General features: G+C 47.4%; 1 protein-coding gene across 3 annotated transcripts in view; it reads left to right on the forward strand.

Annotated features, from left to right (window-relative positions):
- The window catches only part of NTRK3 (neurotrophic receptor tyrosine kinase 3), a 216243-nt gene that overhangs the window by 46257 nt on the left and 144093 nt on the right, over positions 1-25893 (forward strand). For all 3 annotated transcript variants that reach the window (XM_059858550.1, XM_059858551.1, XM_059858552.1), the window contains exons 4-11: positions 5621-5689; positions 12849-13006; positions 15278-15420; positions 15989-16130; positions 18264-18560; positions 21927-21950; positions 22757-22827; positions 24889-24991. In XM_059858550.1, coding sequence (XP_059714533.1) covers positions 5621-5689; positions 12849-13006; positions 15278-15420; positions 15989-16130; positions 18264-18560; positions 21927-21950; positions 22757-22827; positions 24889-24991 — 1007 coding nt within the window. The remainder of the gene's footprint in view (positions 1-5620; positions 5690-12848; positions 13007-15277; positions 15421-15988; positions 16131-18263; positions 18561-21926; positions 21951-22756; positions 22828-24888; positions 24992-25893) is intronic.

Raw genomic sequence — 25893 nt, forward strand, 5'->3', positions numbered from 1 at the left:
CTGTGTGACACATGCCTTACAAGGCACAAGAATCAACCTGTGGACAGGAGAAAGGATATAGTTTTGCTGCCCAAGTGCACAAAGGAAGATTGAACCTTGGAGACTTTTTCTGTTCTGCTGTGTTTGGGGTCAGAAAAGCCCTGGGTGTTGCTGGGGTGTTGCTTGAGGAGCAGAACTGAGCTGTAGGTAATGCCAGCCCGTGGCTGAGGACTTCTGTTAATTGTCTCACTCCTCCACAGCACCAATATGTGTCCTGGTGCTGAGCCTGTACAGGGAGCAAATCCAGGAGAGCTCCTGGCAGCTGTGAGATCTCAGGCTGACCAGTCCAATGGCACATCCTGCTCTGCTCACTCTGATTTCTGGGCATGCGAGGCTTGCACGCACTTGGCAGTGCCCAGTCCTTTTCCAGACTGTCTCAAATGTGTCCTGCTGGGACTTGGGGCTGAGCTATTGGAAATTCCAATCAAGTCTAATATTTGCAGAGCCTGATTTGTGGGGAGGCCTGTCCTGCCACAGCTTCTGGGACTTGTTGGGGTAATTTTAGCACATTCATTAAGGGAGGACAGTACATTTTTTCCCCTAATGAGCAAAGCTGCTTACTAAACAGGAAGAGAAGGGAGGGGGACAGGGAAAGCAGGGAGGGTGATGGGGAGTGTAACAGTGCTTTTAGAGGTCATTGGAGTTATCTGGCAGGGATAAGCAAGCCTGAACGGAGCTGCCCCTACAGCAGCATGTGAAGCTGTGACATTCTCCTCTCCTGTGGCCACCAGCACCCAGCTAAGGCTGCAGTGAGCTGTGAGATGATGGGAAGCACCTGTTGTGCCCAAATGGCAAGGGAGTCACATGCAGTGCCACCAGCAAATCCAGCACTGGGGACCACAGCTGAGGATGTGCATCTCTCCTTGCCTTGATGCCAGGCACTCACTCGTGCTCCCTCAGCCCCAGCTGCTCTGGCAAGTTAATCCCTCCCAGTCAGGATTTTCATAGTGGCACCATGTTATTAAAACGTGTGAAAAACTTCTCCCATGCAGAAATAAATGTGTCAGCTTGGAAACAAGGGCAAGTGGAGGATGGAGCTGCGTGGAGGAGGGACAGGTGCACAGGGTCCCTCCCCAGCAGCAGCGTTTCTGCCGTTGCGTTGAGCTGAACTGCATAAAATAACTTACAGTTTAATTACAGGGGCTCCTGCTTGTTGGTGTCATTAATGAGGCAACTGGCTTAATTTAGCTGAATAAAAATGGCTTTAATAGTGGAAACACTTTTGGCTGCTGGGTAATTAAGGGAAAAGAAAAAAAATGCTGTCTCCTCTTGCATTAAAGTCCACTTGTTCTGGTCTGCACAGATCTGGATTCCTCTTTGTTCCACCTTCACCCATCCCTTTTTTAACTCCAGGAGCTCGTTCCAGACTCCATGGGGCACTCCATGGCCCCATCTGTCACTCATGATGTGACAAAATGGCAAAGGTCACCTCCCCTCCCTGTCGGTCACCAAGGCAAGGTCTTGGCAGTGCCTGCGGGAGCAGTGGGAGAGTGTGTGGGACATGGTGTGTCCCTCCCTGAAAAGGAGGAGGAGGATGGAGGGAGAGAGCAGGAACTGGGATTTAGCTGTCACTCAGTAACAGTCTGTCCCTGAGGTGTGCAGTGAGGTGCTGCTGGAGAGGGCTGCTGGGGACAGGAGTAGGAGCCTTGGGAGCATGGCTGCTGCAGCAGGAGGGCTGTGGAGTGGTGTTGAGCCTGAGCCATTGGTGGGTTGGGTGGCTCTGCCCTGGACCTGGTCCAGGTGAGCTCTCTCCAACCCCCTCTCCCTACTCAACTTCTTTTGGAGGCAAAAAGCACCCTGGCAGCTACTCCTAGAGACTGTCTCCATGGAAAAGAGCATCTTGTGAGTGATGGAGAAAATGTCCCATGGCAAAGAAGCACTTTGAATATGTTCCAGGAGTGCTGATGGCAGATCTGTCCTGGGAGAGACAGTCTTCTGTTCATTGCTGAGAAAAATGCAGGGAAGGCATTTTGCTTCCCTCTGCCTGTGTTTCCTTGATGTGTGATGTGCTGTGTTTTGTTACAGGTGGAACTGATGCATAGGCTGTTATAAAGGTTGTCTGGCACACTGCTACAGGACTGCTTCCACTTTCCTATAATTCTGCCAAATTTTAATTGCTCAGTCTGAAGTTTTCTGGTTTGGGTGTCTGCTCCTGGCTGATTCTATTTTTCCTTATTCCTTTCTAGTTTCACATAAGAGCTTTCTCAAATGTTTGAGTTGGTAGAAGGGAGGTTGGGAAAAAGCTGTTTTGCTCAGGCTAGAAAATGCTGGTGATGCTGCTGTTACAGAACATTTGCATCCTTCTTTTGTGGAGGGAAAGAAATCTTGTCAAAGGGCAGATTTTGCTTGGAAGGCTTGGTTTTGCTCAGAGACATCTTAGGTCAGCAGAATAGCTCTTGGTCCAGTTGGAGGGGAGAAGTTTTGCAAAGGATGTTCAGGAATGAGTGAGGGAGAGGAGTAGCAGCTCTTGTTGGGGCACTGCCATTGGTGTGGGAGGGTGTAAAAGTGGGGAAGATCATAGGAGATTTGGGCATGGATAAGGAGATTGAGGCTGAGAAATAATTGGGAGTGGTTGGAGAGCAGTGAGTAGTGCAATGCAGCCAGCTGGGAGGGAGAAGGAAATGGGTCAGGAAGGAGAGAAGCTGGCACTGCCCAGCCACAGCATAGGGTGATGGGGTCCTTGTCACACCTGTAACAGGGATTTGGAGGTGTCAACAGACTTGGAAGTGCTGCAGGAAGGCAGACTGGGCCTTTAAGAGGCCTTGATTTGCAGCTGTGAGAGGACTAGTTCTGGATGTGAGTGCCTTGATTTTCCCCAACCCTCCACATTTATGCTCCACACAACACTGGGAAGCTTGGTTTGTGCAGCTGAGGTTTGTGACTGTGGGGAGCCTTGCAATCACCAAACAGGAGTTACAAAGTGCTGGAGCTCAGAGCCTCACCTGTGGAGCCATAATTTAATCTCCTCATGTGCATGTACTGTGATTCCATCTCTAATTACAGAATCACATGCTCCCTTCCCCAGGAAACCTGTCCCATCCAGCATGTGGGATGGATCTGTTCTGGGGAGAAATCACTGCTGTGCAGTGAAGTTTCTCTGGAGGAGCTCTATTTTCTGCAGCACGAGTCAGTAGCTGTACCCTTTTATATGTGGAATCCCAGTGCTGGCATCTCTGACCTTTGGAGTTTTTGTGACCGAAATGGTGCATTTTTAATGTGTGTTTGTGTGCAGCTCCTTTCGGTGTCTGTGCTGAGGTCTGTCTCTGAGCCTGAGGAAGGACCTTTGTGATGTTTTGGAGTACCCAAGGTGTCAGTTTCCATGACAGACATGTTCCTCCCTGTGTGTGTCCAGGCTGATCTGAAATGGAGCCGTGGGTGTGTGTCCCCCTGCCCAGCCTGCAGAAGTTGATGGTCAGGTCAGATCAAACGCTGGCTTTGCCCTTTGAGCACAGAGTCTCCTGCCAGATGTGTGCAAGGGAAGAGCCATCTCCTCTGTCCCTAATGCTTGCTGGGGGTTATTGTCTGGGGGAGGGAGGAGGTGGTAGGAGTTGGTTTCCAGGCACTGTGGGAGATGAGGAACAGAGCACATCTGCCTGGCAAAGCCCCCTGCATTAGTGAGGATGTTTCCTTTCTCCATCTCTCTGTGTCCTAAATTGTAATAACACGATCATGCTATTTTTGATTCCCTTATTTGCGTGGAAAGCCTGTTGTTTTTTCTCTTCTCTTTCAGAATCCAATTTTCTCTTGACATTTCTGCCTAATGTAGCAAAACATGACCTTTGAGAAAGGACATTCCAGTGAGATTCACTCCCTCCTCTGCATTTCTGCCTCTCTCCCACATCTTGCTGTCTCTCATGCATCCCCTTTACGCTTCCTTCTTCTCCCTGGGTTGGGGGAGGGAGTTTACTGTCTCACTTTTCAGTAACAGTGAGTTGCTCCTTCCCCTCCCACTTTTCATCTGTCTTTGCGAAATTTCCAGGTGCTCTGGAGTGGATAAAGGAGGGAGTCTTGTAATATTTTTCTTCTCCCCTGCTTAGCTTTACCTGCCATTTTTGCCACCTTTGTCAGAGGCTGGAAGCAGTTTGTCTACAGACCTGGGAATGGTGGGATCACAGTCATGTGAAATGAGGTACCTGTGGTTTGCTGTGGTTCCCACAGCGGGATAGTCTGATGTGAAGCAGAGCCAGAATTTAAAAAGGCAGCACTGTGCCATCATTGTGTTTGGGCTTGTTCTTCTGCCAGGCTCATGGAGAGCCTTTGGGACAAAGCTTTGCTGTGTGAGCAGCTTCCCCACTCCTAACTGCAGAGTTCTACGCAGGTGGGACAGGACCAGGATTGCTTTTCCCTTGCTGAAACACAGTGTAAGGGAAGAAATGAATCTGTCATCCCAAATCCTCGTGCATCAGACCTGTGCCAGCAGAAGCCATTCAGGGGTTTGCTCTCTTGGTTTTAGCACTTATTTGCAAATCAATCAGGGTTTGGGGGCTGAGCCCTGCACAGCTGGACTGCCTTGGGTCATACCTCCTATTTGGCCAGCCCAGAGGTGAGTGAACCTCAGGTCACTGACACCTCTGGCTCTTCATTGCTCTTCCCCGTGGGCCAGGCTGAGGCAGAGGGGCTGCCCTGCCTGCCTGTGGCTCTCAGCAGGGATGGATTTGGTGAAGGATGTGAGGCAGCACCTCCTGTGTGTTCTGGAGGCCAGAAAAGAGATGGGGCATTTGGGGTTCTCCCAGAACTTGTGATCACCCGTTCCTCTGCTCACTCACCCATGGGCTGGTCACTGAGTTAGTGGCTCTCAGGCTGGCCAGGTGTCCCTGGGAAGGCTGGCCAGGACAGAACAAATTTCATTACCATCTTTATGTGCTGTTAAAAACCAGGGGCTGTTCTCCTTCTGCTCACTCTGCTCCAGACTCATTTCTTCCTCTTGTTTTTATTAATTCAGTTCCTTTTACATTCTTTCATCCTCTCTGGCTTTCAGCTAAAGAGAAGATGTCAGCTGGGTTGCAAAGCTCTCCCAGGTAGATGAGATTTATGTTTTTGTAAGTTTGGGCAGATGGAGAGAGGGATGGGGAGCTGTTGGCTGCTGTAGCAGTGGTACCCCTGGGTGCAAGCAGCACACAGCCATTCTGGGACACCTGGAATGCACAGCTACTGCAGATCATATGATAACACCTTGGGTAATCATCGTGCTGTCATTTGAACCTGGCTGTTACTATTTTTAACGTGAGGTTTGTACTTAATTTTTTGTTCAAGTTCTGAAATTAGACTTGCTCTTTTTCCTTATGGTTGGTTGAGCTCCAGATTCATGGGCAAGAATCAGACATTGGATTTTTTTTTTCCCCCTTAACATTGCAGCAGGATATAAATCACTTTTCCCCTTAAAAAAAAAAAAAGAAGAAAAACTTTCATTTGGGTTTGTCCTCATTAAAATCTCATTATAAATCTGAACTTGGGTTCTAAACTGCTTGACAGCCTCCCCATCGAGGAGGATGATGAGCTCTGTGGAGGTGGTAGGGCCATGTACAAGAAGAATTATTTACAGTGAGTACTTTACTTTATTTTTTTTTCCCTTAATTTTCAGAGACCTCTCCGGGAACCGGCTCACCACTCTGTCATGGCAACTCTTCCAGACACTGCGACTCTTTGAACTGTAAGTCCCACCCTGGGGGTATCTCCTGGGAAAAGACAGGAGGCTGAGAGGAGGAACCATTTCCAAATAGAGTTATTTTGAAGCCAGCCAATAATTACCTAAAACTCCAATGGGCAGCAGCATCCTTGGGAGGCTTTCCTGATATGGGAGCACCAGAGCAGAACTGCTTCTCTTTTAACTTCACAGCAGCTGGCTAATTAATGTCGGGATGATGAACAAGTCATGCTTGGAGTAGTAAATGGCTGGCTAACTCTGGGAGCACATTAGAAATACTTACTAGGCCAGATTTTGAGTGAATCTCTTCAAACACTTGTTCTCATCTGTCGCGGGGTAGGGCTCACTGCTTTTCTTTGGTTGGTGCACATGCTTTGCAGGACAGCCCTGCTTTTTAGGCCCATGATTCCCTTTCTCTCTAGCAATGGAGACACCTCCCAGCTCTGATGTGGGAGATGATGAGATAGTTGTGTCTCCTGGGGCACTGGTGGCCTTCAGCCTGCTGAATTATTGATAGAGCATTCAGCATCGTGCTTGAAGAATAAGTGGACACGAAATCAATGGAGCGTTGCCCTGATGACCTGTTTTGTTGAATTTTAGGAATAGTTGTTTGGTGGGTATAAAAAAAATATATATGTAGGATTTGTCCCAGAGGATCCTGGGAAGCTCCATTCATCCTCACTGATGATCAATAGAGCTGTAAGCTAGAAGTGACTTATGAAAGAATAAAGACAGCCTTTCAAGTGGGAGTAAGTGTGTTATCACTGGTGCTACTGCAGTGTATTTTATTTCTGTCAAATTGTTAAATGAAAAATACTAATAGTGATATTAGAAAATGGAGAAACGCCCTTCTAATGGGGAAATTTGGCTTGCAGAGTTAAAATGCTGAATTCAGAATTTGTCTCCTTGCTGATTACAGCTCTAAATATTTTTCAAGCCTGGCTCGGGTTTCAAGTTTAATAGCATGAGTCATTTGTATTCTTAGACCTTTACTTATTGTCATTGCACTGTCTGGCAAAACTCAGATTGATGGTTGTTACCCAAGAGACACCCAAGAGTGGAGGAGCAAATGGGACTGCAGTCCTGAGCTGGAGGCACTTGCAGGGCCTGGGGTAATGGTGAGCCTGCAGATTAATGGGAATACTTCCAAAGGGGCTTGTTTTTATGTGCTTTTGCTTCATTTGGTCATATTTTGTTTCTTCAGGCACGTCCCAGGTCTGCCAGCTCCAGCCGGGCTCAAAAGACCAATACCAAGCACAAAGGGAATTGAGAAACTGCTTTTTGGGCAGCAAAGGGTATTTCACCTGATGAATACATCTGTGCTGTCCTGATATGATGATCCTGGCAGGGAGCTGGTGTGCTTGGGGTGGCTTTGGATGGTGTCAGAAGAGTCACCTGGGGCCAGCCCTCTGCAGCTTGGCGAGCAGGAAGGAGCTGAATTACTTGGCTCCATTTGGAGCTGTGCTCAGAGAAGCTTTCTTGGAGATAACAAATCCCAATGAACCAAAGAAGTTGTGGACAAAGGAATGTGGGAGATCACAGGGCTGGTTGGTAGGAAGCCGTGGTGGGGTGGGAAAGCAGTTCTGATGTGGTGTGTGTTGTCCTTGGTGTCCCACGGGGAGGCTTGGCAGCATCGTGTGGGGCAGGAACCTCAGGTGAACCTCTCCTGCTCCAGGCTGTGAAAGGGGTCTTGGCAAACCAACCTCTGGCACCAGTTCCAGTGAGCAATTTAGACCTACAATTGTGCCTGCCCACAGGGACCGTCTTGCTGTTGGCTGGGCTGGACTAAGAGCCTGGTCAAGTTCATTTTTCCTGAGGAATTGCTTTAGGTACCTTCTGCAAATGTTCCCTTCTGAGTAACTAAGGACCCTTCATCCACATAAGCATGGCTAGGATGAAGATTACCAATATAATGTGATGATGCTGATCCCCAGACACAACAGGAGAGGGATATCATATTGGATGCCCACTGGAATATCAGGTTTTAAGGGTCAGGGGGATGTGCCTGCAGCATCCTTCCTGGGGCCATGCTGAACCTTGGAATTGTTGGAAAGAAGGCAGAACAGAGGTGTAGCCTGAGCTATGGGCTCTGAATAATCATTCACATAAAGATGCTGGGAATTAAGGTAAACACAGGTTACCTACTGTGAGGTGCTTGTAGTCCTGACTGCTAGAAGGATGGGGCCTGTTGGGGAGGAAGAGCAGATCTCCAAGTCGGGGAGAAATTACTAATGGATCCACAAAAGTGGGAAATACTGTATTTTTTTTTTTTAGAAATGCAGAGGATGGGTGAGTAAGAGACAGTTTTTTGGCACACTGAGCTCCAAGGAGGCTTCCAGAACCTGGGAAGGAGATGGAATACATGGCCCACATAAAGCGAGTGTGAAACACTGGTGAAAGCTAGAAAGGGAGTTGCAGATTGACAACAGCCAAGGACTTGAAATTGAGCCCAGGACTCTCTGGAAAGGGAGAAGGTGGTGAGCAGCAGAGACATTAGCCTGAGGAAGACAGGCTGAGCGGCAGCCTTAGTGCACAGCAGTGGAGAGGCCAGGAGACTCCAGGGACACAGAGAAGCTGGCCAGAGTCTCTTCTCCACATCTGTGTGGAGGATTGGTGGAACAAGTGGGTGCAGAGGCTCACCAGAGATGCCTTATACTGAATCCCAGTGCCCCTGTGCTATCAGGAAATCGTGGATCCAGAGGAAGGAAAGTCACCCAAGCCAAAACCGTGACTTAGAATGAGGCAGCTGGGAGCAGCAGAGTGTGTGGTGAGGGGAGCAGTGGGAGGATTTTGTCTCCAGGTGAGTGCTGGGAGGAGAGGAACTACAACTGAGTGTGACATGGAGACTGCCAGGGAGCACGAGACCTGACAAAGCCACTCACAGTGAACAATGAGGAGTAAAGATCAGAAGAGTGCTGGGCAGGTGGATGGCAACTTGGGGCTTGAAATTGCTGCTTGGCTGCATCCAAGGAGTCGGAGCCTCGTGAACGTGGTAATGCTTTAAAGAAGAATTTCTTGTTCAACAGAGCTGAGATTTTTCCCTGCTGACTCACTGAAGAAAGGATGGCAAAAATGAGGCACACTTCCAGAGAGTATTATCTCTTGCTCGTTCTGGCCAGAAACAAGGCTTGGAATTGTTTCCAGTAACTCCAGCCCTAATTCCCATGGCATGAGCTGACCTTGACCAGCAGGGCTCAGGCTAATGAGTGCACAACTCTCCTAAGTCTGAAGCTGAGTGTGTGCAGGGAAGCATCTGACACATGCAACAGCTCATAAATGTTGGACTTAGAGCCTTTCTTATCCAGAAGTCACAGCTGGTTTCCTCTGTCATGTCCTTGGCTTCCTTTGTCATATCCTCAGAGAGCTTAGAGCTGACATTTCAAGAAATTCCTTCCCGGAAAGACCTAAGACTCTGGATCCAATTACGTCTTTGGTTGTATAAAACCTTGTAGTCCTGAACATCTTGCTGCTCTGCCCAACCCATCAGCATTTCTAATACCAGCAATCCCTGCCAAGTTGCCCTGCAGTACATTTCTGCAATGCTACAGCAAGAGGCTTTGGTGGGGATGGGGCACAGCAGCATTTCTGTTAATGTTATGAGTCCAACTTTACATGGTCTGTGCCTCCAGCTTTGAAACCTATCACCACCAGCAGTCCCAGTAATAGAGCTGTGGCCAGACAGTGGGTACTGCTCTCTGCATTAGCTGAGCCAGCTGTCAGACAGCACACACCACTCCCCATCCCAGTCCTTCCCTTTCTATCCCAGCCCCTTCTGGCAGGGGTTCAGAAATAACAGTTTTGGTTGGACCACCAAGAGAAACCCTGGTTCTGGGAAATAATTAAGAATAAAAAAATTAGATTTTTTTTTCTCTCTCTGCTACACGCTCTTTGCTTCTCAAGCTTAGGGAAGTGGCCTCAGTCCCAAGATAGGAAGAGCATTTTAATTGTAAGAGTATGAAACCTTGGCAGGAATTTTATGTGAATTGAAACAGACAGAAGAAGTGTGGCAAGGATCTCTGCTGCCCTCTGAGAGGTTTTAGCTGCAGACAGCTTTGCTTTAGCTGATGAGTAGGGAGGCATGGGACGGGGCATGTGTCTCATTCAGCTGCCTAGTCTGGAAAAAACTGCTTGTGTGTGTGAAGTCCCTATCTGTTCCAGAGCACACTGGAGTGTTGATGGCATCTGTCTCCCACACTGGTCTACCCTGGTGAAGGCTGTGCAGGCAGTTTTGGGAGATGGGAGGTACAGATCTCTCTCTGCAGGGAGCAAAGCTGGGCTCAACCAGGCACCAGCAGCATCAGTTTTGTTGAAGAATTAATTTGATGCCTGCATGGCTCTAGGGTTTCCATTTTGATGGGTCATTGTCCCATCAAATGGCAGGTCATAGCATGATTGCCACGATATTCCTCTTTCCCAAACATAGTGTATCTGTTTAGGGAAGGGGCTGTGCCCTGAGTACACCCTACTATCACTCTCTGCTTATGGTGCTGGTGAATGGCTCTGTCTCAGGAGCAGGTTCAGTCCATTTTTGGATGGACTCCTTGAATGCCAGAGCACGTCTGCTTGTGTAGAGAACCCAGCTCCCTTGCAGCTGTGACATTTGCTATTTCTCACAGGCGTTTTCAGTTTTAAGGAGGGCTGAAGAAGGTGTGGGGGTGTGCACAGCTCCTGAGTGCCTGCAGCCAAGCACAATTTGGCAACAAATGCAGCCTGCATGCAAAAAAAGGCCCTTTGGGTTTGTTTGCTCGTTCCAAGCAAGTTGTGCTGGATGTGTCCCACAAAGGGCCCCTTGCCTTAATTCTCACTGGGGTGCTGCTGCACCCATGATCTGCAGCACATGGCAGTGTCCTCTGGTCCAGCAGTGTGTTTCATGCAAAGGGCACCTTGTGGTCCCCAAGGTGCTTCTTGCAGGAAGAGAGGGTGCATTTACATCCACAAGCAGAGGTTTGTGGGTAGTGGAGCTGTGTTACAGAAAAGTGAGAGGAAAAGTTGGAAGCAGCTGCAGTGGTTGCTGCAAGGGAAGGGGTCTGAGGAGAGAATTGGAATTCCAGGTTTTTGGGTAGGTTTAGGACAATGTGATTGTGGAATTCCCTATGCACCTCTCTGGGGAGCTGGCTGGTGTGGCAAGGCAGGCACCAGGCAAGGAGGAAAGGGTATTTTCTGCATGTTAGGAATGCTTTAGCAATGCATGTTAGGGACAGTGGGTGCACACATGTGCCCCTTCTACCCGCAGAGCTGTGCCAGCTGCCCGTGGCACTCAGCATATCCAGCCTGTGATGGAGTTAATTTGTGCAAAAGCCCCTCTGGGGGTCTAGATTAGAGCGAGTTACACTGCTGGTGTTGGGGCAGGTTGTGGGGAAGTTCTGCCCTGGAGCCCGTGGCTCCTGCATTATTCATGGCCCTTCATGAATTAACAATGGGCCAGGAAAGCTGCTGTCTATTACTTACAGAGCTGCCTTCAAGTGCTAGGACAGCAGCTCTCCTCGTTTTATGAGGATATTTGCAGCAGAGCAGAATTTCTCCCCCACTGCATCTGAGCTCCCCCAGCTCCCTGCCAGGTCCCAGGGTACATCCCCAGTTACCTGACCTGCCCTTACCCACTTGCCATCCCATGTCCTGCTGGTATCAGTGATTCTGGGGGGTTCCTGAGAGGGAGATTCATGGTTGTGTGGAAGAGGATGTAAAGCCTGTGCAAAGCCCTGGCAGTACCTGTCAGAGCACGCAGGGAATGTCTCATCACTCAAATCACTGCACTAATCTGCTCTGGTCTGTTAAATTTAGTGCTTTGGCCTTTGAGTTGCTTGTCTGAGCCTTGTACCTGTGTCACAGAGGTTTATGTGCTTTTGGTGGGAAAGAAATGAACTAATGAAAAGCCACAGAGTGAAGCTTAACTCAGTGTTTGCTCTGAAAAAAAGGTCAGATGACATCTTGATGTATTTGGAAATGCAAAGTGGCATCATTAGGGTTCAGGTTAAGCAGCCCTGGGTGTTACCTTCAGTTCCTCCATTTGCAGCACTGTATTGACAAAACAGAAGCTGCAGATGTTTGGAAGGTTGTTTCCAAATCCTGTTAGTGGTTGAAATTATTTTGTAAAAGCAAGCATGAATTTTGCAGTAGCACGTGGAACAGAGCAGGAAAAAAGCTTTCCCCTCTATGATGGGGGATCTAGATATCATGTGAAACAATGGTTTGACCTTTGGAGATGCCCTTCTGCTTTGGGGTGACTGAGCTCATCTTTGGCACTGCTGGCTCTGCTGATCCCAACTTTATTTGCTGTACAGTTTTTGTGGGGAGATATTTTGTTTGTTCAGGCTGTATCTCCTAGTTTTGCTCAAGTTATAGCAACCAGCTTTGCTAGCTCAGTCCTGGCTGAGCACTGGGCTATTCTCCCTGCTGGGACTTGGCCTTCTTGCATGTCCACAGACACCTGCAGAGCTTTAAAAATGTAAATGAAATGGTTAATAGGTTGGAAAATCAATTATAATAAACATTCCTGGTATATAAACTATGTGTAAGTGTGGTTTAAATGAAGTACATTAAAGGCAGTGCTTTTCTCCATTTCTCCTGGCCAGGTCAGCAGGGTCTCAGCACAGTGCTGATTGATTTGATTAAAATGCATGTTCCCCTGCACATTAGCTTGTGTTCTGGGTCACCAGGAGCCTGTGTTTGTACAAGGAACTTGGGAGAAGAGCTGCCAGTTTCTCTGAGTGCTTGTTGGGGCTTGGATTGTGCTTTGCCCAGCAGAGTCCAGGACCACCACTGAAGTGGGATTTGAAGGTGTAAATTGATATTTTAGGGCAGTAGAGAGCTGTCTGCTCCTTTGCTGAGGGGTGACTCTTCTGGGTGTCTGGGTGGCAGTGGGACCAAGCCACAGTAGTGCAGATCTTGTGGTGAGACACAGTGACTGCATCTGTGTGCTGCCCTGGGAGATGTAAAACCTTGTGTGCACTCAGGAAGGAGACTGTGGGAATGCAGGGATGTGTGACTGTGGCAAAGACAGGAATAATAAGTGCCAGAATACCCCAGACGGATAACGCAGAGAAGATTCTACTTCAGCTCTTACACATGCATGGTGGCTGTCCTCCTAGGGGATCCCAGAGCCAGGTGACAGCTCTGCTCATCCTTCCCCATCCCACCATCCTCTCTCACCTCTCTCTGCCCGCAGGAAACTAGAGAGGAACCTTTTTAACTGCAGCTGTGACATCCGCTGGATCCAGCTCTGGCAGGAGAAGAGCGAGGCAAACCTGCAGTACCAGGATCTCTACTGCATGACCATGGATGCAGCCATCATCACTTTGAAGGAGATGAACATCACCCAGTGTGGTAAGGATCCCTGGGATGGACATGAGGGAGGCCAGGAGGGATCCCTGAACAATCCAGCAGTTCAGGTTCAGGAACCTGATGCAGCTGGGTCCCACCATGTGGTTGAGAACACAAGAGAGGGTTGAAGCTGGTTGGGATAGTTTGTAGATTAAAAATAGAATATCTGGGTAAATGTGAGGCTGCTATTAATGTGCTTATGAAAGATATTGGGTGATTTGGGGCATTTTCTTCACTGCAATGCTGCTGCCTGACAAAGTGTCTGTAGTGAGTCTGTGTGATGTCTTGAAAAGAGCTGTTTCATGTAGATCTTCCTGCGCCTAACGAATCCTAGAAGCAGCATGTTGTTAAAAGACACTGACTCTTTTGTAATTACTCTTAGGAAATACATGTCTCTATTCATTTTCTTTTGTTTTATTTTTCAATTGAAATCCCATATCTGTAGGGAAGAGCCAGAAGTGACTTTATATCTCTTTCTATTTCCTGCTGATATTTAAAAGAGTCCAGCGGCCCCAGGAGCAACACAAGGCGTGTTCAATAGTTATCCCTTTTTCCTTCACCTTGTTCACACATCAGCTGCCTGTTTGGTGTCAGGTTTTGCTCTGCTATTGCTATTACTGGAAAGCATCCCTTGCAGGGTAAGGAAAAAGAGATGTACCTTCCACAGAGCAATTAAACTGTCTGTACACAAGCAGCTGTCAAACTCACAGGCTGAAAAAAGGAGGAAAACCTGATTTTTTTTTTTTTTTTAATATAATCATCCTCTGTACTAGGGATTTGGGCTTGTTGCTTGTAGCAGTAGTAGACAAACAGCAAGCACGTTTGGATTTGCATGACTTGGTTTTTTTGTTGTTTTGTTGGTTAGTTTTTTGTTTTTTTTTCCAAGTTCACCCTGTCCCTTTAAGCTCTGGAAATTGGCCAAAGTGTGCCTTTGTGTGGATGAACTAAAAAGATTTGAGTGCTGTAATTTCCGCCCCACTTGGGATGAATAAACTGCAAGGATTAAACAACACCAAAAAAATCCTTAGGGATCAGGGACAGGAGGAGAGATGGCTCCATCAATGGTGGCATTAGACTGCAGGGGACAGTAGGGTGCTGATTTGGGAGAAAAAATGTGTTGGTGTGCAGGGTAGGCATCTTTGACCATGCAAAGTCCTGGAAGGGCAGGGAGCCACAGTGGTCTGCTCTCCTCCAGAGGAGTCTTCTGTTCAAGAATTAAGACTCCAGGGATGTTGTAAGGACACCACATTTATCCTTCTCCTTTGGTGCTGAGGGCAGGCATGGCTGGGTGTGGCCATGTTTGGTACCAGCTCAGCCTGGAGAAGACCATACATGTCCCCCCCATCTCCCTCTCCGCTATTCCTGCCACCTACGCAGCTTTGCCTGGTTTTGACTTCTACTTTCTTTCTTCTGCCATCCCCACTAATCAGTCTAATGGTCCTTCCTTCCTGGTGTCACTCTCTGATGACCATGAAAGGATCTGTGTGTCCCCATCCATGACTTTGCCTTGGCTTGATGGATGCTGCTGCCCTATGATGGGATGGGACCACTGGTCAGTTCCTCCTGCCCTGCTTGCTCAATTTGCCTCTGAAAACCTCCCGTATTTGAGAAGACTCTTTGGCCTTCTTGCAACCAGCACTGTCTTGTTTCACATCACAAGGATATTTGCTGCCTGTGGCAGCAAGCAAGGAAGTGGTGTAAATCAGAGCCACCATAAATCAGTGAATCCCTCTGCTACCACCGAGGAAGAACAAGGGCACCTTCTGTTAGGAGAGCTGCAGTTAATGTGAGGACACATCCTTGGTTATCTTTTCTTGATTGTTATAAATTAGAGGGACACTTCCTTCAACTGGAGTGCTGAGTGCTCTGTTCCCTGTCCCTGGGGGTGAGCATGCTTTGGATCCTCTCCCAGCACACACAGTTTTCTCATCCCAGGTGACTGCCCTCGTGAGCAGCTTCTGTGGGAGTAGAGAGATGGGTATGGGAGTTGTGTGAGAGGAACAGTGGACAGAACTAGAGAGCAACTTTTGGATTCACAGCTGATGAGAGGGTCTTCTCAGCTAGCACATCTCCAGTGTCTACATTTCCCCCTGTCTCCAACACTCCTCCTTCCCTTGGGAGGGCATAGGCATTTTGTTGCCTCACGCTACTCCTTTCAGGGTGCCGGAGGCTGATTTGGAAAACAGCTTGGTGGGATCTGGGTCCACACACTTCCTGTGGCTGGCTGTAGAAAATTCTGCCCCAGACCTGAGCAGCTTTTTCTGGCTCCTCTAGACCTTCCTGAGATCAGTGTGAGCCATGTGAACCTGACGGTGCGGGAAGGGGAGAACGCCGTCATCACCTGCAATGGCTCAGGATCGCCGCTACCGGACGTGGACTGGACAGTGGCTGAACTCCACTCCATCAACACCCACCAGGTAGGGGCTGCAACACCCCAGTGCTGCCTGTGCCCACTGTGGCAAGGGCAAAGCAGCCCTCAGGGTTTCCCAGGTCTCTGCATGCAGGGCAGGTGGTTTGAGAAAAGAAAACTTGTTGGATCCGAAGGAAAGTTGAAGCCGTGCTCTATCCACATGAGAAGCTGGGAATCCCAGAAGGGAGAAAAACCTTTCTTCTGTATGGCCAGAAAGTGAAGATGACAGAGTGTCAGAGCTCAGTGCTGCCTGATTGAATTAACTCATGAGTCCTCTGATGGAACTCCAGTGAAATGACTTGTTTGCAATAGCTAAGTAAGATTTTCTAGAGGCTGGCTGTGCTTATCAGTGCTGCAATACCATGGCTCTCCCTTTCCCAGTATTTCCTCTTACAAGACGTGCTGTGTTTGATCAGGTGAGGAAATACCTCCTTTCACCCAGATCCCAGCTGTCTTTGGATTTTGGAGACCTCCTCACATGGAAACTGTGATCCTTCTGTTCTGGGGGTGGTAGAGGGAAGTAAAGGAGCCACCAGATACCGATTTCTGTCTGTATTTCTCTCTGGGATTTTTAGACCAACCTCAACTGGACCAATGTTCATGCCATCAATTTGACCTTGGTGAACGTCACCAGCGAGGACAACGGATTCCTGCTTACCTGCATTGCTGAGAACGTGGTGGGGATGAGCAATGCCAGTGTGCTGCTCACTGTCTACTGTAAGTACCAGTGGAGAGCCCTTGTCCATGCAGAGCTCAGAGGGGCTGCCCTGGGAGCTGTTTGAATGCACGGCCACATGCTACCTGTGTCATACTGGTTTAATGGGTGAAGATTAGGGGGAGCTGAGCACAGTGAGCTGGAGGTGGATCCTCACACAGCTCTCCCCCTGAAATGTCAGTAATTTTGCTTTCCTGATGTCTCCATTAATCCAGAAATGAACAAAATAATAGGGAAGGAACAGCAGTGCTGCAGTGGTGGTGGTGGGAATTTCCTGCCTGTGTCTTGGAAGATTCAATAGACTAAAGGAAAGCCATAGAGGGAATAAAAATCTCTTAACAAAAGCAAGGTTTCTTGTCTTGATGCTATGTGAAGGTTCAATGGCACCCTTGCTAAAGACAATTTGAAACTTGCCACAAATTTCAGGGATGTTAGGGTTTTCTCTCAGGTCGGATCCTACAAAGTTAAACTTCAAATGTCATATAAATGTGCACGTGTCAGATTTAAACTGTTCACTTTTATCTGCAAGTAGCTCAACTTTCTTTGTGCTTTCTAATATAACAAACCCCTGACCTTAAAAGGAAGTTTACACAGCTTTGTGGTCTCAAGCAGCTGAGATTTGCTCTATTTTGCTGTGTCTGTAATATTTGCCCTTACTCTGTAGTTTGAAAATCTGTCCCCCACCTCAACCTTGCCATGTAGAGCAGAGACCCTTGTGGGATTCTGGCTACTCTTGGTAAACCCATTCATCCTGTGTGATGCTTTACTACTTTCATCTTCCTTCCAATAAGTGCTATTGATGGACTGAAGGATGGAGGTAATTAAAGTTCAGCCCAGCTCAGAGCTGACTGGTCAGCAGATGGGTGTTTTTTGCATGGTATTTTAGCATCTGTTCCTCCACCCTTTCCACAGCACTATGCTCATGCTTATTTTCACCCGTGAAATTCTCTGAGCTGCCGACAGTTTCTGTTACCCTTGCTCTTGTTGCACAGAGCCATCACTCAGGCTGCAATTTTACACTGGAAAGATCTGTGCATGTAGGTGGCTGCCTGTTTTGAATCCCCTTGCCAGGAAGATATGAACAAGCCACATGCAGATCTGGGCTCGCGAATGAGAGAGGGTGGCTGGGACACGGCTGTGTGGTTCAGGGTAGATGGGCGCTGCTGGGAGAATTTTGCTGAGCTCCAATCAGCTTTGCACCTTTTTCTCTTTTGTCAACTTCACTGATTTAAAAATTCACTGTCTTTTTTTTACAAAGACGGGTCAAATTTGGTGTGTTGGTTTTCTTCCTCGTGGATGGCGAATCGATTGTCTTTGCAGCTGGATGGCAGCCGGAAAAAGGAGAGTTTTAGGGAAGACATACATCATTGTGTCATGTATCTTTGCACAAAACTTGTTCTTCTGGTTCAGACCTTGCCAGCCTTGGGGTTTGGGACCTTAGGTGTAGGCGTTGTAAATGGGGTTTCAGAAGCTATAGCAGAGCAACATTTGAATCCTCGGTGTGTCCCAAGGGGAAGACAATGCATATGCAATAAATTGCAGGTGGAGTTTTTGCTTTTCTTATCCCTCTCCCACTCTACTCCCTTTAATTAAAACACCCCTGGAGGCTGTTCGTCGAGTGAGAACTCCTTTGGGATATTCAGGCAGTCAAAGCCCCCAAGGACAGACAGTCTCTGAGGGATGTTTGCTTCCACAGCTATGCAATCCACAATTGCTCGGTGTGACTGGAGACCTCCCACGGGCACCTTGCACATCTGTAATGCAATGTAACAGTGCTACGTCACTGTGTCCTCCTTAATGGGGACAGGCAGGATCCCTTGGGGGAAGGAGAGCAGCAGTAGATGTTGACAGGACAGTTCAAGCTTAATTGTTCCCGGGCTGGTGAAGTTTCCATCCCTGTCTTTTATTTATCCCCCTGTTTGGAAGGCCAAGAGGCCTGGCCATGGCTCGGACACTTCTTTGAGGGAGGGTGGAGTGGTTCTCATGACAACACTGCTTCTTTACAGACATCCCTGGGATGAGTAGAAGGCACAAGTGATTTTGGAGGTTCTCAATGCTCTTAGTTTCCGTGGTGTGCACAGAGTGGTGATGTTGGGTGGAGGTTGCTGTGAGCCTGCCATGTTTCTCTCTGTTAGATCCCCCTCGCATCCTTACTCTGGAGGAGCCGGTGCTGCACATGGACCACTGCATTGCATTTGCAGTGCATGGGAACCCAGCTCCCACCCTCCACTGGCTGCACAACGGCCAGGTGCTCCGCGAGACAGAGATCATCCGCATGGAGTTCTACCAACAGGGGGAAGTGTCTGAGGGCTGCCTGCTCTTCAACAAACCCACCCACTACAACAACGGCAACTACACGATTGTGGCTACCAACCAGCTGGGCTCAGCCAACCAAACGATCAAAGGACACTTCCTTGAAAAGCCTTTTCCAGGTAGGATATTCAGTTTGTCTCATCAGGGCTCCTTGCAATCCAAAGGTCTTGCTATGGCCCTGCCAGGAATCCTTGCACCTCAACAAGGCCTTGACAACCCAAGCTGGCTTTGTCTGAACATCAGGTTGGAAGGGGTAATCCCTGGCAGCCTCTTCTCCTGATCAATATGATTTTCCTACACAAGTATACTTTGGTGGCATATGAACTCTTTAATGCAGGGAGAGGTGCAAACTGCTTCAGATAATTTTATTTTGTAGCATATTCTACAGTGTATTTATTTATTTATTTATTTTAAAGACCTTTAAGAATTTCCATGGGAATAGGATGTAAGTTTTCCCGATTTTGAATTTCCTTTTGTGTGCCCCAAAGACGTTGTTGAATTTTTTCTAGAGAAAGTGTTCTGCTGTGAGGTAGTCATAAGCTATAGAAAGCAAAAGCCTTTGAAGTGATGCAGCCTGTCCCTTTGTTTCTTTTACTTCTAGCGTGCATCTGTGAAATGATTAAAGCTGGATGCAGCGGTGTCAGGATTGTTTTCTTTCCAAATGCAATATGTGCAATTCCAGGATGACAGGGCTACAAAAGATGCGACAGCTCAATTAGTCACTTTGCATCAGTTTGCTGGGATTTCTTAACTGATTGCTTGGAATTCCCTGTTGCACTCCCTGGTGATTCACAGCTAAAGCGCAAAAAAACCCCAAACATTTGGTGGTATGAGGATCCATCTCTGGGAAGCACTGTAGAGACTTTTGTGGTGGCCTGTCTGCTCTGTAGGAGCATCCCTGACAGAGAAAACACCATGCTGGCCATCATGGAGTTAAGATCTGTGCTGCCTTCAGGAATGATGCCATGAGAAAGTGGCAGCTCTAAATTGGCCCCTGCTGCCCAAGAAAATCCAGCAAAATAGGGCGTTTGCTAAATATAGCAAAATACCAACGGTACTCTCATTTATTATTTATATCACACCATATATGTACACAGAGTTTTCCCGCAGGTCAAATATCATAAATGTAAACCCAAATCTCTGCCTTGAAGATCTGACAATTGAACAAATGAGCTGATATGGATGGGAGTGGAAAATTTGTATTCTGACTTCAAGGATGCTGCCCTGTTTGACTATCTGACCTATTTATGTTTCCTTCTCTCAGGGCAGAAGAGCTTATCAAATGTAGGTGGGTGAGGAGAGGTGCACAGGTTTGCAGTGTCAGCTCTGTCAGGTCCCACCTTTGTGACTCAATTTCCCCATCTGTGAAACGGGGGCAGCTCCTAAGTAGGTGCTGGACCTGCAGAAAAGGGAGGCAGATATGCTGTTCTGGAAATCTGAATTTGGAAAGGGATCTGAGCCACGCTGTGGTGTGGAAAAGCACATTGGTGTTTGGAGAGCATCTTGTGTTAGAGGCCCTGGGAGAATGGGGTTCTGTGAATATAGGTAAAATATTGCCCTTGTGAATGCAGTTCCACCCATGGCTCATGTGCTGTTGGTGTGGGATGCTTACTGACCATGAACCATCTCTCAGCAACAGCTGACCCATTTCCTTTATTTCTTCTGATCCAAAGTCCCAAGCCATTCCTCACCCTGGCAGACCCTGTCAGCCCAATGCAGGATGCAATTTACTTTCCTGGAAGCTTGTTGCTTCGTTCACTACCACAGCTGGCATATACATTCACTGCAGCTGACGTTTATAATTTCCCATTTGAAGGTGGATTCCTTCAGAAAATGCCACACACTGAAGGTTCCCCAGCATGGCTCATTCAAACTCCTTGTTGCTTATAGCAATTCACATATGCAAGGGCTTTGCTGTCACTACCCAGGGTGAGATTATTATTCTTAATTAATTAATGAAAGCACAGTGCCTGGAAGACTTTGTCAGGATAGAAAAGGAACTATGACCATGTATTTTAGCACTCTCTGGTCAAAACCCTCTCACTGCTTTCCAGGTTGAGAGGAGCGAGGTGCTGTTAGAAGCTGGGATCTGGGACATGTAAACTGCATGCCATATCTGCCTTCTCCTTGATGCTGCAGGGCAGTGGCTCCCAGGAAAGATTTGTGTCATTTCCTGTAAAAATCTCATTGCATGTTGTCATTGGTATCTCTGCCACAGGCTACCAACTCCATATTTAATCGCAGAAGTTAATGTACCTGTGATGAGTGTTCAGTTCTTTGAGAACTTCTCACAGAACTCATGTTGGCTGAAATTCCTTGGTTATTTTTTTATGCTTGGAAAAATAGAGTTTAATGGAAAAAGAACCTTTTTGTCGATTTCTGTTGAATTTGCTTAGTCCAGCAGAGAAAAATGGAAAGGGGAAAATGTAGAGGCAGCAAGAATTTTATGGCTAGACTCTGCCTTAATAGAGAAGAAAAAGTCTCCAAATAAAATATATTTTTCTTCTTTTTTTTAATCCCTCTTGCTAGAAAAAGCAAGGAAAGTTACTCTTTTGCTTGACTGAAAACAAAAATATTTGTTCAGGTTTTTTCCCCTGGTTTGGAAAGCTGTGTTTGTCACCTGGGGTTTGTTTTACACTGCCCTTCCAAACCTCACCCATGCTCCAGTGTGAGCATTCCAGCATCCTTCCAGGAGCCCTCTGCCAGCAAAGCTGTGCAAACCCCAGTTAATATTTGGCTCAGTTTCTTACATGGGCAAGTGGATTGGAAGCTGACGTGATCCTCACTCTGTGTAAACTGAGTGTCACCAAGGGCTTTAGACCTCGCTGTCTGGGGCCTCAGCCACCTCTGGAGCTGAAGGAGCTTTGCTGAATAGACTGGAGCAGCCAGCAGGCTGACAGCAGGGCCTGCTCTGCTTGTCTCGGGCAAGAGGCAGCTCTTGGACAGCCACAGCCTCGCTGTCCAGTTCAGGAGCTATCAGCTGTCCTGAGTGGCTCATGAATAGCAGGTCACAGGAGGTCTCCTCTAACTCCCAGCCCCAAGCTGGGCTCTCCTCCATGGGACTTAGTCCTCATCCTGGAAGGATTTTATCCATGGGTGCACACTGCCATGCAAAGCAAAACATGTTCCTCTGCCCTCCACCTCCATCCTGCAGAGCCCTGTGTGTCTGTTGAGCTTTGCTCGCCTGCTGAAATCAGGGGTGTTTACCAGACATTCAAAAGAGCTACTTTTCTCCATTTTGGCCTCACAGTAGTATCCCTCCCCTCCTCTTTCAGCCCAAGGTTCTCCATCCTGACCTCCAGCATGTCCTCCTGGCACATCTGCTGCAATTTCCAGGAACAGTTGCCCAAGAGGAAAAAATACAAGAAGTTGGTTTCCTGGGTTCTTTGGGGTGGTGGAGGATATCTGAAGTGGGCAGGGAAGGAGACCCCTCTCCCTCTGCCATGCTGCTAACTGTATTGCTTCTCTCTTTGTCCTTTCCACAGAGAGTACGGACAGCTTTGTCTCAAGTAAGTGCCTCCTTGCCTTTTGAATTCTGTGGCTGGTTTGTTTCTGTGGTTTCCCCTTCCCCTCTGTGATTTACATAGCAAAAAGGAGGAAGCCAGAAGCAGGTTGGTGGAGGCTGCACACAGCTCTGGTTTCCCTGTGCATGAACAAGATTGCTGGTCACAACAAGATTGCAGGTCACAAGCTTGTGACCAGCTCGATAATCTCATGAGACCAGGAGATGTTCATCTGCCTCTAGTGGTTCCCAAAGAAGGTCCTATAAAGGAAATAATGGTGGTTGTGCTGTAGCAAAAGGGATCTTAATTTCATGCAGGCTGGGCTGTCCACAACAACAACAACAACATCTCTCTGGTGTGGGCTGGGATGAGAAGCAGGACTCAATTCTGCCATGTTTCTTCAGAAGATTCTTCCCTCCCCTCCCAAAACACCACACACCACAAAAAGCATTCAACTTTTTGTTCAGATCAAGTTTTGCTGGGGTCAGTTGTGTTTTAACCCCACTTAGCTCAGCAGATTTCTGAAAGCTAGGAAGAGGGCTCAAGGGTGGTGGGAACCTATTCCAGGACACCAGGCACCAAATGTTTCTCATTTGTGAGGCTGGAACAACATCAGCACAGTGCTGGTCTGTGTTTTCTCTGCTGATGTGCACAGGGAACTCTGATGGTTGATTTGTGCCTTCTGGAACAGAAAGTTGCAGCCTCTTTTAGGGGTGAACTGAATCTCCTTGGGTCAGGCACTGCTGTTGGAATGTGCTGGGAGTCCCATGGGAGCCACACTGAGTTTTCTGTCTTTGGTGTTTTGGTTTCAGTCGGTGATTATGAAGTGAGTCCCACCCCACCCATCACTGTGACCCACAAACCAGAGGAGGACACTTTTGGGGTGAGTCCTGCTCTCTTCTCTATAGAATACTACTCAGTGTTTGTATTTCTCTGCTGTTTTGAGATGTTTGCAAGGGAAAGCTCTTCCTTTATGACTCAAGACAGCAGCCAGAATGATTTTGTGGCTTGTGTTGGGCAGGCAAAATACTGACACCAACCATCTGATCCTCTTGGGTCTGCAGTGTGGAAGCAGAGAACCCTTTGAAAATAAAGCATCCTGTGAAGTCTCTGCTGGCAGGGTCAGGAATTCTCACTCTTAAAAAGTAGCACCCAGAGAACAAACAAGCAGGAAATTGTGTGTTTTGGACTGTTATTGATCTGTTAAGCTTAGCCTGGTGAGGGACCTGGGTTTAGTTTGGTTCAGTTCTGTCAATGTCTATTTGCCCTCTCTCCTGCTGTGTAGGACATGCCTAAAATGAAAAAGAAAAGTCAGTCTAGGGCTTATCAGATCTCAGCGTTGTCTTTCTTCTGCAGAAGCCCAATAGAAAAAAGAAAAAAAAAAAAGTGTGCATAAGTATTAGAAGAAAAAAATTAGCACGTTATACAATTGCTCTAATTCTGTGAAAGTTTTAAGATACTGAAATCCATGAGTGTGACAACAGAATAAGCAAAATTCAGTCCACCCTGGTTTCAGTTCTCATCTAACAGGAAACCTCCTTTAACTGAAGTGGAAGCTTTGAACAGTGAGGCTGGAGTAATAATGTGGCTGATTATTAAATATAAAGCACAGAAAACAAGCTGTGGATGAAAATAGAGTGTGGTAAAATAAAAATTTAAAAATATTATAACAAATGTACCAAGAGCAGGGAAAAGGATTGCAAAATGAAATTACTTCTTAGTTAAATGATGTATTTTCTATTATAGCAGAATAGTTTTGTAAAAGGAAGCAAAGTCTAAATGCATCACAAGACCCAGTACAGAACAATTGGACACATGCCAGAGAAATTGTTGTTTACATCAATGCAATAAAAAGTATTTTGAGCAAAGACTTGAAGGAATAAATATTCATAAATATTAAAATGAGCCTGGGATTGCGAACCCTTTAGGCAAGGAGGTTTTATTTCCCTGCTTGTACATTGCCACAGTGGAACCACAGCCCCAGCGAAGGGCTTGGGCATTGCTCTACTATAAATATTTACTAGTAAAATAACAATAAATAGGGAACCGTTAGAGGCTTTTGGAAAACTTAGATTTTTTACAAGGAAAAACTCCTTAGATCTACTTAATTTCTTCTGTTCTCTCTTTGTGTTGTGTTATTTTCCCTCACTCTGTCGTGAGAGATTTTTGCATGGAGGCAGAATTGTGCTCCCAGCTGAGCTTTTGAATAGCTTTAGTGTTGTGATGTCATGGCAAAGAGCTGATGTCAGAAAGGGAGGCTTGGGCTGTGATGCTTGGGCAGGGACAGCCCAGGCATTGGAGCAGAGGCTTTTATTCCCTGCAGATATAGGGCGTGAGAGGCTGGGGAAAACTGGTACCAGGACAGCATCATTGATGGGAAGATCCCAGACCTCCCAGTCCTGCAAAAAGCCTGCAATGCCTCCAAGCTGTGCCAGGGCCTGCTGCTTTAGCTTTTGTTTTCCTCCATAGCTGATATCCACAGGGCTGCAGCTGTGGATATCACAGCTTTATATGTGCACAGATAGTGTGAGCCTGTCACTCTTGCACTCAGAATGACACAGGAACAGGCAGGAGGCAGTACTCTAGGAAGAGCAAAGAAGGCTTACTCAAGAGAACCATGTGGCTTTTATAGAGTGATACAATAGATTCTATTTGATTGCCTAGTTAACAAAATCACCTTCCTCATACACCATCCTTGAGAAGAACAAAAAGACAAAACAGAAAAACACCACCTGCAGATTGTTTATGCTTAACAAGTTGTCACATCCTTGCAACTCCCTAAAACTTCTCACAAGCCGCTGTGAGAAAAGCTTGCCGTTTCTCTCTCTGTGTCCCATGGCATCCACGTGAGCCTATAGAAAGGCTAACTGGGCAAGGAGGTGCTGTATTTCTGATTTAGACTCCTGAATTCCTCTGTGTTGACTCTCAGGCTTTTTCCTTCCAGGTTTCCATAGCGGTTGGGCTGGCAGCTTTTGCTTGTGTCCTCTTGGTCGTGCTCTTTATTATGATCAACAAGTACGGCCGGCGCTCCAAGTTCGGAATGAAAGGTAGGTGCAGTCGCCTTCCCCTAGCAGGAGGCACCTTCCAGGATTGCCCGGCTCTTATAGCACACGTGGAAAGGTGTTGTGGCTTTATTCCTACCATGCAAAGCCCTCTAAAGGGAGTGCAGTCCTCTTCTGCTTCTTGAGAGAGTAATGGAGACAAGTGGGCTGGTGGTTCTCACCTGTGTGAGCACAAGTGTGGATGTGTGTTCCTTATAAGTACATAACTGCACCTACAGGTTGTCCAAGAGAGCTTTGAGTCTGCTCCCTCCAGCTCTGCATTGTGTTCAGGATCTTGGGTGAAATCTGTTTTATGGACTTGGTGGTGTACTGGCTGCAGAGCACAGGGTGTGCAGGAGGAAAGAAGGATGTGAAATTGGTTTGAGTTCTCTTGGGAAGGCAGGTGCAGCCACTCTGTGACTATCTCTGAGTGAGGACTGAGATGGTGCTGTCACTTCATGTCCATACTGTGAAGACAGTGGTGTGGAAGGTCACTTTCTGATGATTCTCTGATGAAAGGTTTTCTCCTCTGTGTCATGAATAATGACTTTAGAAATTTATTTCGAGTGTCACTGATAGTGACTGCGAAGTGAGAAGGTGTTTGACGTTTGTCAGGCAGAACTCGTCTCTGTCCTAGGGACACCAGCTCTGTGGTGAGACAGAGCCAATGCCAGAACAGATAATTCTGTGCCATCTGCTTTCTGTGATTCTGCTGGAATCTCCAGCTGGGCAGTGTTGGTGGTGCCCGGTGAAGGCTGAAGGAAGAACCTTCGCATGACAAAGTAGTTCCCAGCCTAACTGGTGGCTCATGCATGCACTGTTTGAAGACAGGCTTTGACAAACATGAGCTTCTCCTAACTAAGGCTCCAGAATCACTGCCCATTTCCTGGCCTTGCTGTGGTCTCTGC

This window comes from Haemorhous mexicanus, chromosome 13 (assembly GCF_027477595.1).
Source record: "Haemorhous mexicanus isolate bHaeMex1 chromosome 13, bHaeMex1.pri, whole genome shotgun sequence".
Taxonomy (NCBI): domain Eukaryota; kingdom Metazoa; phylum Chordata; class Aves; order Passeriformes; family Fringillidae; genus Haemorhous; species Haemorhous mexicanus.